The sequence below is a fragment of the Wolffia australiana genome, chromosome 11, assembly GCF_029677425.1.
Source record: "Wolffia australiana isolate 7733 chromosome 11, ASM2967742v1".
Lineage (NCBI taxonomy): Eukaryota > Viridiplantae > Streptophyta > Magnoliopsida > Alismatales > Araceae > Wolffia > Wolffia australiana.
Window position 1 is genome coordinate 16,931,666 of NC_135845.1, and position 16,993 is coordinate 16,948,658.

The 16,993-nt window shown below is 41.9% G+C and overlaps 2 protein-coding genes across 6 annotated transcripts; one reads left to right on the forward strand and one right to left on the reverse strand.

Moving 5' to 3' along the window:
* Window positions 1–784: 784 nt before the first annotated feature.
* NIG (NSP (nuclear shuttle protein)-interacting GTPase) lies at window positions 785–9,780 on the forward strand. 3 transcript variants are annotated; one of them, XM_078582705.1, is made up of 14 exons: window positions 785–1,127; window positions 1,205–1,336; window positions 4,636–4,697; window positions 5,020–5,107; window positions 5,217–5,278; window positions 5,356–5,449; window positions 5,580–6,032; window positions 7,681–8,139; window positions 8,260–8,379; window positions 8,470–8,574; window positions 8,692–8,775; window positions 8,971–9,109; window positions 9,195–9,258; window positions 9,538–9,780. In XM_078582705.1, exons 2-14 carry the CDS (start codon window positions 1,238–1,240, stop codon window positions 9,620–9,622), a joined length of 1,914 nt encoding a protein of 637 aa, XP_078438831.1. In that variant the 5' UTR covers window positions 785–1,127; window positions 1,205–1,237; the 3' UTR covers window positions 9,623–9,780. The 3 variants fall into 3 exon arrangements, with proteins under 3 accessions (XP_078438831.1, XP_078438833.1, XP_078438832.1); XM_078582707.1 differs by having other exon boundaries at window positions 785–1,113; XM_078582706.1 differs by having other exon boundaries at window positions 785–1,102.
* A 1,376-nt stretch (window positions 9,781–11,156) lies between these two features.
* Window positions 11,157–14,174, reverse strand: LOC144709472 (uncharacterized). 3 transcript variants are annotated; one of them, XM_078583035.1, is made up of 3 exons: window positions 12,627–14,174; window positions 11,518–11,710; window positions 11,157–11,419 (listed from the first exon to the last, which is right to left on the reverse strand). In XM_078583035.1, exon 1 carries the CDS (start codon window positions 14,066–14,068, stop codon window positions 13,139–13,141), a length of 930 nt encoding a protein of 309 aa, XP_078439161.1. In that variant the 5' UTR covers window positions 14,069–14,174; the 3' UTR covers window positions 11,157–11,419; window positions 11,518–11,710; window positions 12,627–13,138. The 3 variants fall into 3 exon arrangements, with proteins under 3 accessions (XP_078439161.1, XP_078439162.1, XP_078439160.1); XM_078583036.1 differs by having other exon boundaries at window positions 11,157–11,415; window positions 11,518–11,714; XM_078583034.1 differs by having other exon boundaries at window positions 11,518–11,714.
* Window positions 14,175–16,993: the final 2,819 nt, after the last annotated feature.

Here is a 16,993-nt window from a genome sequence, read left to right on the forward strand (position 1 = left end):
CTCCCTCTATATACTCTCAAACCAATATATACTTGTGAATTTGAATATGAGATGTTGTTTTAAAATATCTAACACCAAATTATTTTTTAAATCTTATAAAGTAAAACTAAAATAACTTGATGATAAATTCAAATTATCTAACACATTAGTGTATTTAAAATATTCCCACATTAACTGACAATCTTATATTCATAATTTGTTGTAAAGCTATAAACTAATCTTTAATTATTTCTATTTTAATTTTAATTATCTCATATGTAATATCCAATATATCATGACTGAATCTTAAAATAGTCAAATGCATTCTTATGAGGTACTATAAGAAAAATGATGTCCTGCAAACATATTAGTTGAATCCTAAATGTATACATTCTATCCTCAATCCAAAATAGGCTTTGTGAAAAGGAAAAAAAAAGTAATCCAATTAATGCGCCTATGAGATTGAATTGGGAAATTTGGTCATGATCTATGATGTCCTTCCTATTTCAATCACGAGGATTTTGATTTCAGTCCGCTCTTTATTTGAATTTTTTTTATTAAACGGCCATACGAGGGATCCGAGCTTCAAGGGAGAAATGTGGGCCGTCGGATCAGCGTCGGTGGGCGGCGACAGCTGGTTCAGATCTAACCCGGACTCGGTCCGAGCTGGAATCGGGGGGTGGCGCCGCCGCCGAGTCACCGAGTCAAATTTCGTCGGTTTCTTCCTTACAGCTGTCGGTACAAACGGTCAAACCCGCTTCCTACGGACCGATTTTTCAATTTTTAGCGACGAAAGGGTCCTTTGTTCTCCTCCTCGCCCACTTCCCTTACCGGTGACCTCTCTCTCTCTCTCTATGTCTTGGTCGACGAAGGGAGAGAAAGGAAGAGAGGATTAGCGGGATCTCAAGATCAAAGAACGGATTTGGAGTTTTTTTTTTTGCTTTGAAAATCTTCTTTGATTTGGATTTTGGATCTCGTTAGATCTCTCTGCGAGTTCCTGAACTCCAATTCTTGAAGGCGTGGCCTTGGCGCGATCCCTTTGTCATCGGCTTCTTCCAGGCTCGTCTTCATCTTCCTCTTCGTCGTCGTCGTCCGCTGGGATTTTTCTGCTGGGGAGGCAGCGGTGAGAATTCGGTCGGTCTGCGAAGGTACTTTCGAGATCAGGTATTCGTCGGAGGCTTAAAGAACTTATCGTTTTATTCCGTCTTCAATTTGTGGTTTCCAGTTTAAATTGCGATTGTCCTGACGGGGGGACAGAATGATGAGTCGAATAAAGGAGGACGAGAAGAACGAGAGGATAATTCGAGGGCTTCTAAAGCTTCCAGGAAACAAGAGGTGCATCAACTGCAATAGTCTGGTGCGGCAACGATCCCCTTACTTGAAATATTACTGAAAATGATTTAATTATGTCTTCCTTCAGATCGTGGATCATTTAAATTTGGTTTGAGAGATTGATTTCACTGACTTTGTGCCTTCTTTTTTGTTTGCCTTGTTGCACTATCTGAAAAATGGTTGAATACCACCTCAAATATGAAGCGTGGGAGCATTACATAATTCAGAATACCATCCCCTAGAGGCAATAAACCCACTGACTGTGGCCCTTCCATCCGTTAACTCGAATATGAAAAAAAAATTGAGTTGTTTGCCTAATGAGAGGAAATATTATTTAGCACAAAATCTTATTATATGATGTTGATGGAAGCACTGTATGAATTACTGGTTAGAAGTGATAAATGTGTGATTTCGAGATACGGCCTCTTGGAAACAACAATTTGTTGGATGATCATATGAGATCTCAACGCCTATCCCTATTTGGAAGAACCAATACATCTCGCTACATTAACTGCCATGGCTTTATATTTAGCCGTTGTGGATGACCTGTGGCTTGCATCTTAGAGCTCTGAAAAGTATGGGAATTTCTCAAGAAATGTCAAACGGCAGTTATCGATCTTCTATACTCTTTGTAGGAAGCCTGGTAGATTCGACATATTTAAGAATGTGATGGAGTGCCTGAAAACCAATGTTACTTACTACAAGTACATCTGGTTTTCGAAAGGTCACATACTTTAGTTTGCCAAATAATATTTTTTCTAATAGTGTGGGGTCATCCAAGAGTTTCTCGTTATCATGAACCGTCCACTGTCTAGGATCCGTTGGAATGTCTCTAGTTTTATCAGCCGGAAGACAGAAATCATCAATTGATTTATCCTTTGAGACAAGAATATGTATTTTATCAATTGAGCTATCTCTATTCTATAGAAATATCTCAGTGATCCAAGGTCCGTAAGCTTGAAGTTCGCCATCAAGTTTGATCTGACGTCCTCTATCTCGAATAAATGTGCGTCCGAAATGATGATGTCATCAACATGGACCTTTTCCTGAATAAATGAGTACGGTTACATTGGATCATTTCCCTTTCACGAATAGCAATTCGGCAAAATCCCAAATTTACATTGCGCGAGAGACCTTTTATTATGATTGTTTTGCTTCTTCAGAAATCTTCTATAAAGTTTTGAAGTTCATACGCTCGCTTTGTCAGTGAGCCATAGTTTTCTGTAACAGCATTTCAGGAAGGTATTTCCAATATCCTTCACTATAGGTCCCCTTTGGTAAAATCCTCGTTAACATTTAGTTGGAATAGGGGAAGAATGAAGCGTGGAGGAAGGACATATATTATCATATGCACTTTGAAACACAAACAAATTTTGTACCTTTCGTTTGATCCATTATAATCATTACTTTATTTAATACGCCCATTTTCATTTGAGCAAATAATCTGTCTTTGAATGAGAACAATGGACCATGTGAGTGAAGACCCCAAAGCTTTTTGTTCTTCTTGCATAACCTTTCTCCACTCTAGGAGCTTGATTGCATGGTGATCATACATTGGCTCTTCAGCAGAGAAGAGCTACATTACACAGGATTAACGGGAGAAGACCTGCTCTTTTATGTTATGCAGCTGCCATAGAAATCAGGTGGATATGCCAGAGTTTCTATGAGCAGTCAAGTCGTTCAAGGTCATATTCCCAAGCCACCTGGTTGATACTGTCTGAATAAGCTAAGGAGCAACACCAGGGCTTTCTGCATTTGCTGCATCGGGAGAATCACAGCTCGTAGGTTTTAGGACCCATATGGCAGCTACATCATGTAGAGCTGACATTGCCGTCCAAGTGTTTGTGGTAAGGTGGGATCAAAGGGTTGAAAGCCCAGTTATAGCTCCCATCCAATAAGGTTTCTTGGAAAGAAAGATACCATCATTACAAAACACTTTGCAAGTTGTGACGATTTGGAGGGCCCCGTGTTTTTCTCTTTTTTATCCTTGCTTGGAACTTGTGAAGATTTTGTGGATGAGGCACCAAGAGTCGAGAATTGAGCAGAAGCAGAGATCATTCAGTCCCCATCTTTGATGGAATGTGTAATTGGAGTAGGCGCTTCCTTCCAAATTCAACAAGATGGTTTGTTTTATCGCCATGGAATTGTGTTCGGAATCTTTACACATGAAGATGAAAGATAACTTGCCCTTGGTGAGTATTTTTCATCTGCTGCTTTGAGTGTTAAGGAATGGATGATTTGTAACAGGAATATATCACCATTGTCAGAGTAGATCAGGGAAATCATGATGGACAGTCCTTTATCAATGGAGCACGGTAAAACCTTATGTAAATATAGTATGTTCTACGAGGAGATCTTGAGGATTCTGATCTCTGCAGAGAACAACTGCTTGGGCGGTAGAGTAGTAGGATAGGAAGGCAGAAGAGGATGGAGATCTGGATAACACTCCTCCTTGGGATGGCAGGAATTCTTCTGCCAATTCAGCCCTCAGCCTCCTACACAACTGTTGGATCTCAACTTCGTCTGGAAAATTCAGCTCTTGATCTGTAGCTTCCTGCTCCTGCCTGGCACGTGCCTCAGTGAGTGCCTGTGTGTGAGTCATCCTTGTTTGTTTGGGTTTCCTTTTCTGTTAAGTTCTATAGAACTGTTATGGTCCCGAAGGCCAGAAAAGGGTAATATGATAATTTTGCTTGGGGGTTCTTTTGTATTCTATGAATAGGACCTAAAAACTGATAGAAGTCTTCAGTAGAGCCTTGAGGATAGAGTGCGACCCGGATTGGGTATTAAGGTCTGGGAGGACCTTTGTGGAAACGGAGACATTGTAGGACGATCATATTTGTTTGCTTCTTCCAGATTTTGTTTGCTCTTTCTCTTTTCTTGAAATATTTATTTCTTAATCTTGACTCTTCTTTTCTTGAATCATCATGACTCTCAATCTCTCCCCATTCACCATTCCTGGGATCATGAAGCCTAACATCAACCTTTTGCATCTGCGCTTTACTGATGTTCTACACCAAGTCTAAAGTTTGATCCGTCGTTTTTATGATTCACACCAACATGATGTTCCATGTTAATACTTAGACATTATCTCAGAATATCTCACCATTAGCATGAGAATCCTATCTCAGATTCTGGTAACTTTGAAACTACAGTTTGTCTGCACCAACCTATGCCATATTCCTCGTTTTCACTTTGTAGTGCTGCAACTCATCTTAAAGCTAATTTTCATATCGAATTTATTTCACTGGAGAGCACCATATTCTATTACTGCTGCCTATCAGTTAATCTTAACCTCTTATATTTGATCAACTTATGTTCTTTCAGGGACCACAATATGTTTGCACCAACTTCTGGACATTTATTTGTATGAACTGCAGTGGAGTCCAGTGAGTTTCTTTTTTCTATTTCTTTCTGTTTTGTTCCTCTAAACTAGAAGTTCCTGGGGTGAAAAGACTGTACGGGAAATTTCAATCTATTGTATCAGAATGGTTCCAGGGCAAAGGGTATAGGTGCTGTGTAAATTATTGTGATTTCACGTCATCTTTGGTGGTTAAATTCTTGAATGGAAGTGTTGCTTAAGTTTTATAACCTTAATTTCCTACTCACCTCCTTGAGAGGATATTGTGAAAATGGATAATATATTTCCACTGTCACTTGGAACCCGGAACTTTGGCTACTTATTCCCTTTCTTTCATTTCCCATCTACAGCCGTGAGTTCACCCATCGAGTGAAATCCGTGTCTATGGCAAAGTTCACTACGCAAGAAGTTAATGCCCTTCAAGAAGGGGGCAATGAGGTATTTTATTAATTCAACCTTAATAGATTGGTTGAAGTGGCGATTGCTTCTAATTCTGTGTTATAATATGTTTGCACGGTCTGAACGTTGTTTACTTTGTTATTGGAAGCGTGCAAGGGAAATCTATTTCAAGAACTGGGACCAGCAACGCCATTCATTCCCTGATAGCAGGTTAATTCTTTGTTTCGGTCAGCTAATTGGACAGATCATTGGGGTACACTGTGACTTATGTTCTATTTTTTCCTCAGTAATGTGGAGAAGCTAAGAGAATTCATCAGACATATATATGTTGAACGGCGATACACTGGGGAAAGAACTGTAGATGGGCCACCTAAAACAAAGGTTTTTTCAACTCCCTCTTATTTTACTTCTGAACATAATACATCATAATTTCAGACAACTGGCTGAACTACTTCTCTTTTCCTTTAAGAATCATGAATGATTTATTTCTTTCTTGAATGACATGAAACAGGGCAACAGGGAGGATTCCTTCGAAAGCAGGAAATCTGATTCATATCGAGGTGGATCCCATAGTCCTCCATATGAGGAGAAATATGATCGTCGTTATTCGGATAGACCTGGCTCGAGAGGGAGAAGCGACGATAGAAACTCTAGATCCAGTTACGATGAAAGGCGAAGCCCTGGGTATGACCGAAGTGATAATTATGGCAGAAGCCCAAGCAGGCCCGATGATGAGATGCGTCGGAATGAGAATCATAATCAAAGTTTTGAAGACCGTCGATTCTCAGATGGCCCTCCAAGACCGGAAAGGTTTTCTGGCCATCCAAGAGATTCCAAGATTCCTAGTCCTCCCATGGTACGCCCTGTGAGAGAGATTCTTGGTGAAGATCCTCCACCACTCCGTGTAGGTGAGCCTTCTCACAGGGACATGAAAAAGTCTAGTAATGGATCTCTACAAACCCAGGTAGGCTTTTATTATTTTCTTTCTATTTGTTTTTTTTATGAAATAAACAGGAAGACAAATTTTGAATTGATTTGTTTTAAGTTAGTCTTTCTGTTTATTGTATATATTTTCCTTTGGGTTCCTCGTTTTCTGGCAGTGCTCCCACGAAAAAAAAATTAAAAATTTTTATTTTGAAAGCTGACATCAGTTGGTTTATTTCCTTTCTTGTAGAACAACTTTTCTCTTTTTAATGAATATCGAAGCTTTTTATGTGATAGAATGCGAGAGAATAATGTCATGAGATACCATTTATGCAAACTGGAAGGGTGCGTCTAATAGTTTGGCAATCAGTCTGGATCAATAAAGGTCAGGATTTTAAATCCATCTGATCGCCCTGATCTTGATCTGATCAATCTGATCTTATCGATGAGAACTGCCAGACCATGATCCGCTAGATCAATCAAAATCCAGTCAAGAGGCTGATCAATGGGAGATGTGGTCCGTTCAGTATGTGAATAGGTTGGTAGGTCCAATCAGGCACTGTCATGTGGCAGGCCCATCTTAAAAAAAATCACAGGGGTATACAGAAAGAGAAACTTACCAACACGGCTGATTAACAAGGAAGAAGATTGATAGAGATCTCCCCAAAAACCATATCAAAAATTTGATTCTCTTGAGACATTATCTTCCGAAACCAGGTATCCAATAGTTTTTTTTACTGAAAATGTGAGTTGTGAGAAAAGCGGATGACAACATTCAGCACTTGGATGGAGGGCGAGAAAGAGAGAGGGAAAAGAGAGGTACAAGGGAGCTAGGACTGCCAGATCGGCATTGGGCCCACTAGAGTTAACTACAACTCGCGTATATACCTCATTCTCTCTGGATTAGAGTATCTCAGAGCTCCAGCCACTGTTTCTGCAAACTTTGTCACAGGATCCATATGGCCTTCTTGAGGGCCACTTCCTCTTATTTATATGACTTTTTTTCCTGCCTAAAGGTTGCACGCACCTCTTGACATGCATGTTCCTTCCTCAGGTACTTCTTGGGGGAGTTTGTATCAAAGATTCACAAAGAGATGGTACTAAGTAGTTCAGTGTAGAGTAAAGCTAATCGGTAATGGCCTCTGCTTTGGAGACCTTGCAAGGCATCTCAGAGGGATATGCCGATTGCTCCCCTGAGATTTGCCCGCATAACTTTGTTGACCCTGTCCATGGCAACAAAATCATGGCTAAGGAACCTGTTGCTGGCCACGATGCCCCAGAGGAGGCGGTGTGGGTTCTGAAGGAAGGCTAAACCAGGCAGAGCAGAGCAGGGCACCCCATTGCCTGCTCCTCGGGGGAAAAGATGACCATGTAAAGCTGCAGACATGACTTATTTAACATCATCAATAATGCTGTTTTTTAGTGTTTTTTTTAATTCTTTCCAGCATCATCAGTAATGATCAATCCAACTGGTTGATTGATTATGTATTTCTAGGATAATGTCTTATCGATGTGTCAATCTATCACCGACCCACACTCTGAGCTGATTGACAATCTTTAATTTCAGCCTTTAATTTATTCTAAATTTTTATTTTGCGTTAATTAATTCCTATTATCTGTCCCTTGTTCAATTGGCTGTGATACTTTTGCGCCCTTACATTATCTCAAAGTCATTTTTTCGTTTGCAGACAACTGCATCCTCAAACAGCTTGACTTCCATTGACTCAAGCCCACCTGAAACAAAGAGGGTCGACTTGGGAAGCTTAATCGATTTCGACGCAACTCCAGAACCTGCAGTTGCAACGCCATCACAGTCTCCTCTGGAACCTACCAAAGATTCTCAGGCTAATGGTGGAGACTGGGCATCTTTTGATTCTATGGCACAGCCAAGACCACCGCAGACAACTTCATCAACCCTCAGCTCTCTCGAGTCAGCCTTGACGGGGCTGTCCGTCTCTCCTATTCCAGTCATGAACACGGGGCCATCTTCAACAAGCTCTGGAGTAGATCTTTTCGCTTCAGCTAGTGCTGCCCCTCTGCCTGCACCAGTCCAGCAGAGCCAGCCTTCTCTGTTCTTGCCAAGTCAGGGCCAGTCTTCTGTATCAAGACCCTTCGGTCCTGCTTCAGCAAGTGGTCCCAGCGCCCAGGCAAGTTAGATTATCGAGATTAATATTTTTTCTCATCTCCTTTTTCCATTTTAAAATTTCATTTGGTGCTCCACTGCATTTCAAAGTCCTCTTGGTTCTTATATTTTTCTGTGACTTCAGCCTTCACTCTTTGCACCGGCCAATCCTCCACCACAATGGGGGGCGTCCTCCCAGGCGCCTGTTGTTTCAGAAGCAGCAGCTGTAGAAGCTAAAATCGGCGGAAGAAGAGAGCTACCAGCGGTATACTTCTTTTTTCGATGTTCTACATCAGTCGGGTTGAATTTTGGGCAAATCAAATTAATTAAAATGTCACTTCGACACAAATTTCAGGACCTTTTTACTGGATCCTATCCATCTGCTCCATTCCAAGGTTGGCGAATGGGTCCACGAATGCCCATGATGGGATATGGCATGCAGTATCCACCAACACTAGTGGTAGGTCCATTAGCTTGGACAAGTAAACCGGAGGCACCTATTTATATACTTACTCTTATGCTCTTGCCTGGATCCACATTCATGTATTTTCATTACTAACTGTATGCTCTTCTGTAGACGATGTCATCCTACCCTCCACCATCAAGATCCTCAAACCCATTTGATCTCTCCCCTGAGGCCACGATCCCTCAGGCCCGTTCGGTATGTACATGAGTCTTATACTCAGTGAGAGCCTTCTCAATCTTTTTTCCTCCTAATTTTTTGCTTCAGATAATCCAATCTCAAGATTTTGAATAAATCATTTAGTGCCTGAAAAAAGCTATGTCATCATCAATTTATGTCCTATGTGAATTTAAATAAAGAAACTAAAGGGAAGTTTTGGTGTTTCTTTTTCAGTATCCATCACTGACATCTATTCAAGGAGGCCCATCAATATCTCCGGCACAAGGTGCAGACTTTGGCCTATCCGTGCCTCAGTGGATGCCTGCTCCCCAGGGCTCACTAGCATACCCATCTCCCCCACCAGCTCCTCCCGGTGAGAAAATAAGACTCTTATTGTTTTTCCATTTATTTCTGTTTATTTTTTAATGCTGATCAAACTTTATGAACAACGATAATAGGGCCCTTTCCGGCTCAACCTGCCCCTCCCCATCATCAGCTGCCCGGGGCTTTTCCTCCATTTGGGTATCCTCTTCTTTCATTTCCTTCACTCAGCCAATCCTCTCTCTCTCTCTATCTCTGTCTCTATCTCTATCTCTATCTCTATCTCTATCTCTATCTCTATCTCTATCTCTATCTCTCTCTCTATCTCTATGTCTATCTCTATTTCTCTCTATCTCTATCTCTATTTCTCTCTCTCTCTCTATCTCTATCTCTATCTCTATCTCTATCTCTATCTCTATCTCACTAACTGTCAATCTATCTATGTATCTGCCTATCAATCTAACTTTCATGCTTTTGCAGACGGGGACCTGCATTTGGCGCTCCACCAAGTGCAGATCTACATCATGGCCTCCCTTCTGTCGGCAGGGGAAACCCCTTCGGCTAGGAAACCTCTCTCTTCTTTCGCCAACTACTTCATGATGAGAGAGAGAGAGAGCAATTGGTGGGTAGCAAAAAGGTGGCAGAGGCAGGGATATTTTCATGTGTGAGTATTGGCCTTGCATGGTTTTGTTTCATTAAAGCAGTAAATTTGCAAGTTGTCAACTCTCTTCCCCACCTCTCCATTTACCGTAATAATCATAATAAGTTTTTATAAATGGCATAACAACAATAAATTTGCTAGTCGTCAACTCTCCCCTTCTCAATTTACAGTAATAATAGTAATAATGACAACACAATAATGGATAAATTTGAAAGTCATCAACCCTCCCCCCTCCATTTACAGTAATAATAACAATTTTAGAAAAATGACAACACAATATTGGATAAATTTGAAAGTCGTCAACTCTCCCCCCATCTCCATTTACAGTAATAATAATATTAATTTTAGAAAAATGGCAACACAATTATGGCTAAATTTGAAAGTTGCCAACTCTCCCCCCATCTCCATTTACAGTAATAATGAAATTAATTTTAGAAAAATGGCAACACAATAATGGATAAATTTGAAAGTCATCGACTCTCCCCCCATCTCCATTTACAGTAACAATAATATTAATTTTACAAAAATGGCAACACAATTATGGATAAATTTGAAAGTCATCGACTCTCCCCCCATCTCCATTTACAGTAACAATAATATTAATTTTACAAAAATGGCAACACAATTATGGATAAATTTGAAAGTCGTCAACTCTCCCCCCATCTCCATTTACAGTAATAATAATAATAATTTTAGAAAAATGGCAACACAATTATGGATAAATTCGAAAGTCGTCAACTCTCCCCCCATCTCCATTTACAGTAATAATAATAATAATTTTAGAAAAATGACAACACAATAATGGATAAATTTGAAAGTCGTCAACTCTCTCCCCTCTCCATTTACAGTAATAATAATAATTAAAAAAAAATGACAACACAATAATAGATAAATTTGAAAGTCGTCAACTCTCCCCCCCTCCATGTACAGTAATAATAATAATTTTTTAAAAATGACAACACAATAATGAATAAATTTGAAAGACGTCAACTCTCCCCCCTCTCCATTTACAGTAATAATAATAATTTTAAAAAAATGACAGCACAATAATGGATAAATTTCAAAGTCGCCAACTCTGCACCTTCTCCATTTACAGCAATAATAATATTAATTTTGTAAAAAATAGCATAATAATAATGGATGAATTGCAAGTTATCAAGTCTTCCTCTCCATTTACAGTAATAATAATAACAATTTTTAAAAAAATGGCAACACAATAATGGATAAATTTGAAAGTCGTCAACTCTGCCCCGTCTCCATTTACAGCAATAATAATAATGGATAAATCATAAATTTGAAAGTCGTCAACTCTGCCCCGTCTCCATTTACAGCAATAAAAATGAATCATCGCCAGATTTTGAAAACTTCAAAAATCAACAAAAAAGATAAACCTGTATAGAGAGAGAAGAGAGAGAAAGCAGAGCCATTCTCATCTTGGGAGAGAAGAAAAAATCCCATCTTCAGCCACTCAGACAAACCACACAGAACTAAAGCTTGTAGACGAACGGCGGAGAAGAAAACAAATGAAGGCTCTCTTGTTTGGGTTACATGCCGGGGGTAGCATAGACGATGGGTGTCAGAATAGACCTCACATGGTCCCTATGCAACAACGTCGCCCATTCCTTCTTCGCCTCCAAGCTTCTCGCCGCGGGCACATGCAGCAAAACTCTGCAATTCAGATCCCACAGGAGAGATATCTGGCTGCCATGGTAATAAAAATAATTTGAAATAAATTAGACTATAATATTACGAACTGTATCGGGTGTAGTTTGTGTCTTGATTTGGCGAATGTTTCTCACTCGTGGTCTAGGATTTTCCTTGCCCGCCAACGGAGGAAGGCGGGGCGAGAGAGGATCTTGATACTTGAATATGAAGATGCATGCAGCGTCTTGGCGGCGACGCGGTTGCACCGCCGCTCGTCTCCGGCGGCCCCTCCTCTCTCTCTCTCTAAAATCTCATCTTTCCCTACCAGGGCGCCATCTCCATTAGCTTCTTCCTTCAGAAAAAGAGGAGGGGGAATTCATAAGGAGGAGTTGTTTGCCTTGTTGATTATTTGGTTTAAATTTGGAACCGTGAGTTGTTGAAACAACCGAACACTTTGATCCGACCAAAAATTAGAAGCGTGGATGGTCCAAATGAAACGTGGATCGATAAAGATAGCGAGGTTTTTACGACTCCAAAGCATTGCTCTTCAAGAAAATAGATTAATTTCAGGCGGCGATCAGAAATTTTGGCACATTCAAAGAACATTTTCATCTGGAACATCCACGTTCGAAGAACATTTCGAAGAACATTTTCAGCAGAAAATTCAATAGCATTTGATTCAGAAAACTCTAACAAATTCCGAACGAAACTCACACGTTGATCCGATCAGAGATTGGAACCGTGGATGTTCCAGATGGAACTGTTCTTCGAAATTCCCCAAAATTGATCATCGTCTGAAATTATTGCTAAGGAAAATAATTTGGTTTAAATTTGGAACCATGAGTTGTCGAAATAACCGCACACTTTGATTTGATCAAAAATTAGAAACGCGTCTGAAATTCAATAAAATGAAGAAATTTCATTGAATTTATCCATCTAAATTCAATGGACAAATCTATCCATCTAAATTCCAGAGGTCCAATCGAGAGTTGTCGACTCAACATCAAACAACAACAAACATGCAATCTCTTGATGGGCATCATTAATGCTTCCGAAAACCGCCCTCTTTGTTTGAATGAATTTTAATCTTACAGGTAAAATCCACGATGAAGAAATTTCATCGAATTTATCCATCTAATTCAGTGGACAAAGCAATGGACACGCAATCAATGGACAAATCTATCCATCTAAATTCCAGAAATCAATGGACAAACGTGGATGGTCCAGATGAAACGTGGATCGACAGAGATAGCGAGGTTTTTACCAGTCCAAAGCATTGTTCACTCCCGCCCGCCTCGTTCTTCCCCTAAATCTCTGTCGATCGTTGTTCCGAGAGTATGCGGCCCTATTTCTCTTCAGAATCTCCATTTTTCTTCTCATATCCCCGTTGCTTGGATCCCCTTCGATGCTTCGATGATTCTTGATATGCCAGTACATAACCTCCATTTTTCTTCTCATATCACTGTTGCTTGGATCCCTTAGATACTTAAATGATTCTTGATATGCCAGTTCATAACCTCCATTTTTCTTCTCATATCCCCGTTGCTTGGATCCCCTTCGATGCCTCTCTCTTGTGCACAACGTAACCTCCCGAACAAAGGCTTCACGCTCTCTCTTCTCTCTCACTCTCTCTCTCTTCTCTCTCAATCTCTCTCTTCTCTCTCACTCTTCTGTCAGCCAATCAGAGTCCGGAAGGGTACGCGAATTCCTATTATAGTAGTAGAGATAATAATAATATTTTTTTAAAAAAATGGTATAACAATAATGGATGAAGAATCAACTTGGAGAGGAACTAGCCAGGCTGGAGTACAGCGGGCCGCCGTCCTCCGCCGGGCGGCGCCGCCGGCAGCGGCAGTAGAAGACGGCCAGCGCGGTCAACTCAAGCGAGCGAAGGAGCTCGGCCAGGTCGCCGGCGAGGACCCAGACCGTAACCTTCACCGGACCCGGCGCGGCGCGGCCCACGGCCCAGTCCGCGGTCCAGGAGACCGCGCCCGAGCAGGCCCGGAAGCCCAGCAGCAGGACCACCCCGGGGGCCCGGCGGCGGCGGGCCGTCGCCTCCGCCGCCAGCGCCACCGCCCGGAGCCCCCCGCAGCTCTCGGCGACCGCGGCGGCGCCGCCGGCGGCCCACGCGGCGTCGAGATAGAAGAAGAAGAGCCCCCCTGAGATGCCCACCAGCGCCCAACAGACCCAAAGCGCGAAGCCCACCGGCCCGGCCCCGACCGGGAGCAGCGCGTCGGCGAAGACCTCCGAGCCGCAGCCGTAGCCCGCTCGGAGAATCCCCGCGTAGAGGAGGGCGGCGACGGGGCCCGCCCAGTCGCGCCTCAGCCGTCGGATCAGGTTTCCAAGGCTGGGATGCGGCTCGCCCTCGGCGGCGCACGCCGCGAAGGCCGTGGCCGTGGCCTGGAAGAGGTCCAGGGCGGCGCGGGCCAAGAGGAGGGCCGCGTCGGCGACGACGAGGGCGTCGTCGCCGGCGTTAAGGAGGAAGAGGCGCGACTTGGAAGAGGGAAAAGAGGGGAGGAAGAGGAGGATTTGGGAGAGGGAGAGGAGGGAGGAAGGGACGAGGACGGCAGCGATAACGGGCAAGAATAGGTGCCAGTTCTTGACGGAGATGCGAACGGAATCGATGAGAATTGACAGGGCGGCGATGAACTCTTGGTGGATGGCGTGGAGGGCTCGCGAGAGAGGGTTCTCCGGCGGGCGATCCATAGCCGGAGCTCTCTGTTGATCTTCCCATGCGCTGCTTACTCTTGGAGAAGTCGCCCATGTACTAAATTTTTGTTCCTTCCGTTTGTTGATTGGCTTGTCTGATCTTCCAAAGGACAGCGCACAGGTCAAGAGAATGCGGTCCACGTTTTTGGTCAAACTGTGGCTCTGATCATTCATTGCCGGCAACTTATACAGCATGACGGTTCGGTTCGCATGGTGCGAATCTGTGCGATTTGTTCGTTCTGTTTGGGTTTTCGGACAGAACTTTAACAATTTCGCACTTATCATCTCACACACCCGCACTCCGGGATTAGGATGCTAGAATGGTTTGGGCATTTTTTTTGCCCCATTCACAATCTACTCCTGGAAGCTTTAAAATTAAGTGAAAAAATCATAAAATGAAAATTTAGTACATTCATTCCTCGTCACCATGGTTTTTCTTGTAACCAAATGAAATAAACTGCCTCATCCATCTTCCAGAGGGGGAATTTTCTTCTCATCTGACGTTAGAGGCCCTGGATGATACAGTTTTTGTCTAGGAAAATTGTCCCATTGGATTCCGAGTCCTATTAATAATGGGTTTTATTAGCATGATAATGATTATGAACAAGAGTATAGTTTTTCCCTGTTTTTTTCGTCTTTTGTTGATCTTGGTAATTTCTGCATTACATAAAATTTTGATGAAGCCCCAATACATGGACAGTTTCATTATCTTGGCAAGTGGGGAATATTTCTACGCACTTTCATGTGTGCGAGGGACAAAATAAATTCTTATCTTTGATAGATTAAAAAAATGAAGACCGTCAAACTCATATTAAATAAATTCATAATAATTTCTCCATAACGAAGGAACTAGAATATTCCTTGCGACAAACTTTATTCCCTTTCTCATGTATGGGTGAACCCAGATATTGATGATCCACACCTAGCATGACGGATCAATGATCAACTCTAAATGTATCATGAAATTATGCACATTATAATTCCAATTTCGGGATCAATTTATCTATCTAATCTTCATCTTTATATGGATTTTTATCTCATGCATTAAATATATTAATTGGTTACATCAAAAAAATTTCATCCAATTTTTTGCACAAAATCGCAAGTTCAATTACTTAAATACAAAAAGAACATTAAAGTATTAATTGGCTGATTTCTTTCTAGTATGTTACCTTATATTTTTCAGAGAAAGAAATAAAAAAATGTGTAGTTTTAAGAGCAACAGAGGGAGCTGCGCCAGGTGCACATCAGCACTCAAGCCAGCCACGTCGGGTGAGTGCATGGTTGCTCAAGCCCCCTCACAGCTAGCAAGCAGCTGATGCCCAAAAAGGCCCTCATGGAGACCCACATAAGAGCCACACAGAGGCCCACATAAGGCCAACACAAGGCCCACAAAGAGGCCCATGCACACACGTGGAAGAGAGAAGTAGATTTTTAATGCAAATGATGCAAGAGAATGGAAATTATATAGCAACATGTATTCCACTATATGGGGTTGGCAATGTCAATCCTCTGCAGTTTCACATTGGGTTGGGCTAAGAATTTTAAAGATGGATTGCAACCAATGGGCCGTGATATGAAGAAAATTGGAAAGAAAATCTGACTGTGCTTTGAGCCAAACTGGCCTGAAGCCTGTGCCATAACAGACCGAATTAAGTGCAAGGATATAATCTCGTATGTTCAATCTTCTTAAAGAAGATTGGATGGCGATATTTAAAACATGTAATTTCAATTTTATTTCTTTCTTTTCTAGGTCCTGATTGGCAGTAGTAAATGACGAGGAAATGCGGACCCTTCCATGGACGGTCACAAGGGGTGAATGATGATGGGGCAGGCTGATGAGGATGCTGATGTTACAAGGAAGGGGTACACCATTAATGATCGGGACCACCGCTGTCATTTAATTTCAGTCGTTAAACCCATTTGAATGGGAAAGGATGGAACCAGGGTTAGACTTATCCTTCTCGACCCCCCGCCACCATTCTCATCAGCTGGCCGGCGGAGGATTGCGACGATGGGACCACAGACTGACCTGACAGCTCGTGGAGAACATTTCTGGACCCTTTAAAGGGTGATTTGGAGGGCCTAAGACCTATCGCTCATCACACTAGCAGATGTACCTTTCAGAGCTTGAAGTGTTTCTTTGCGTCATAACAACTCCGACATTGCAAGGACAACTCAGGGAGGCTTAGAAGAAGAGCTAGGAAAAGAGAAATATGTGCCGGTAAGGAAGAAAGGAAAGGGGGCCACACCACACCAAAACTAGGGGCTGGACATTGACATCCCCACCTCATTCTTCGATTCAGGGTGGATCTGGTAACTTTCTTACCTAAATCTGAATGAGAATTCATCATTAAATGTATTACAACTGTTTAGATTCTAGTTGATTCAGTGAAAGTTCCGTTTTCCTCTTGTTTCTGGCTTGCGGCCTCATTGAGGCATTCTGTTGAACATCTGTAGGTTGTTTATAGAAATACCCTATTTTCTCTCAGTTTTCTTGCATAAAAAATACACCTATAACTCTTGGCTTTGGTCAAAGGTCCATTACCGACCGCGCAATCTGATTGATGCTTCAGCCAGGATATCTGCTAACGGCAATCTAAAATGTCGGGCCATGTCTCACATCTGATCGATACCTCCTTATCTTAATCTTAATGAAGATGTTGTGTTTCTTGCAGAACCTTCGAATAATTATCCTAGGCATCACCTTCGGATAACCTTATCCGCTGATTCAGTGACATTATTATTCTTTTTATTATTATTCGATAAGTAAGCTGTTCTCAATGGGCTTAGCCCAGTTCTCGCCGTTCAGCAGTGGTGGAATATTCCCATGATATAGTCGTTCATTCTGAACCTTTCTTGAGTCCAGGATATCGGAAATAACATCTAGAAAGAGTAGCCGGAACCACTTTTTCTTTTGAT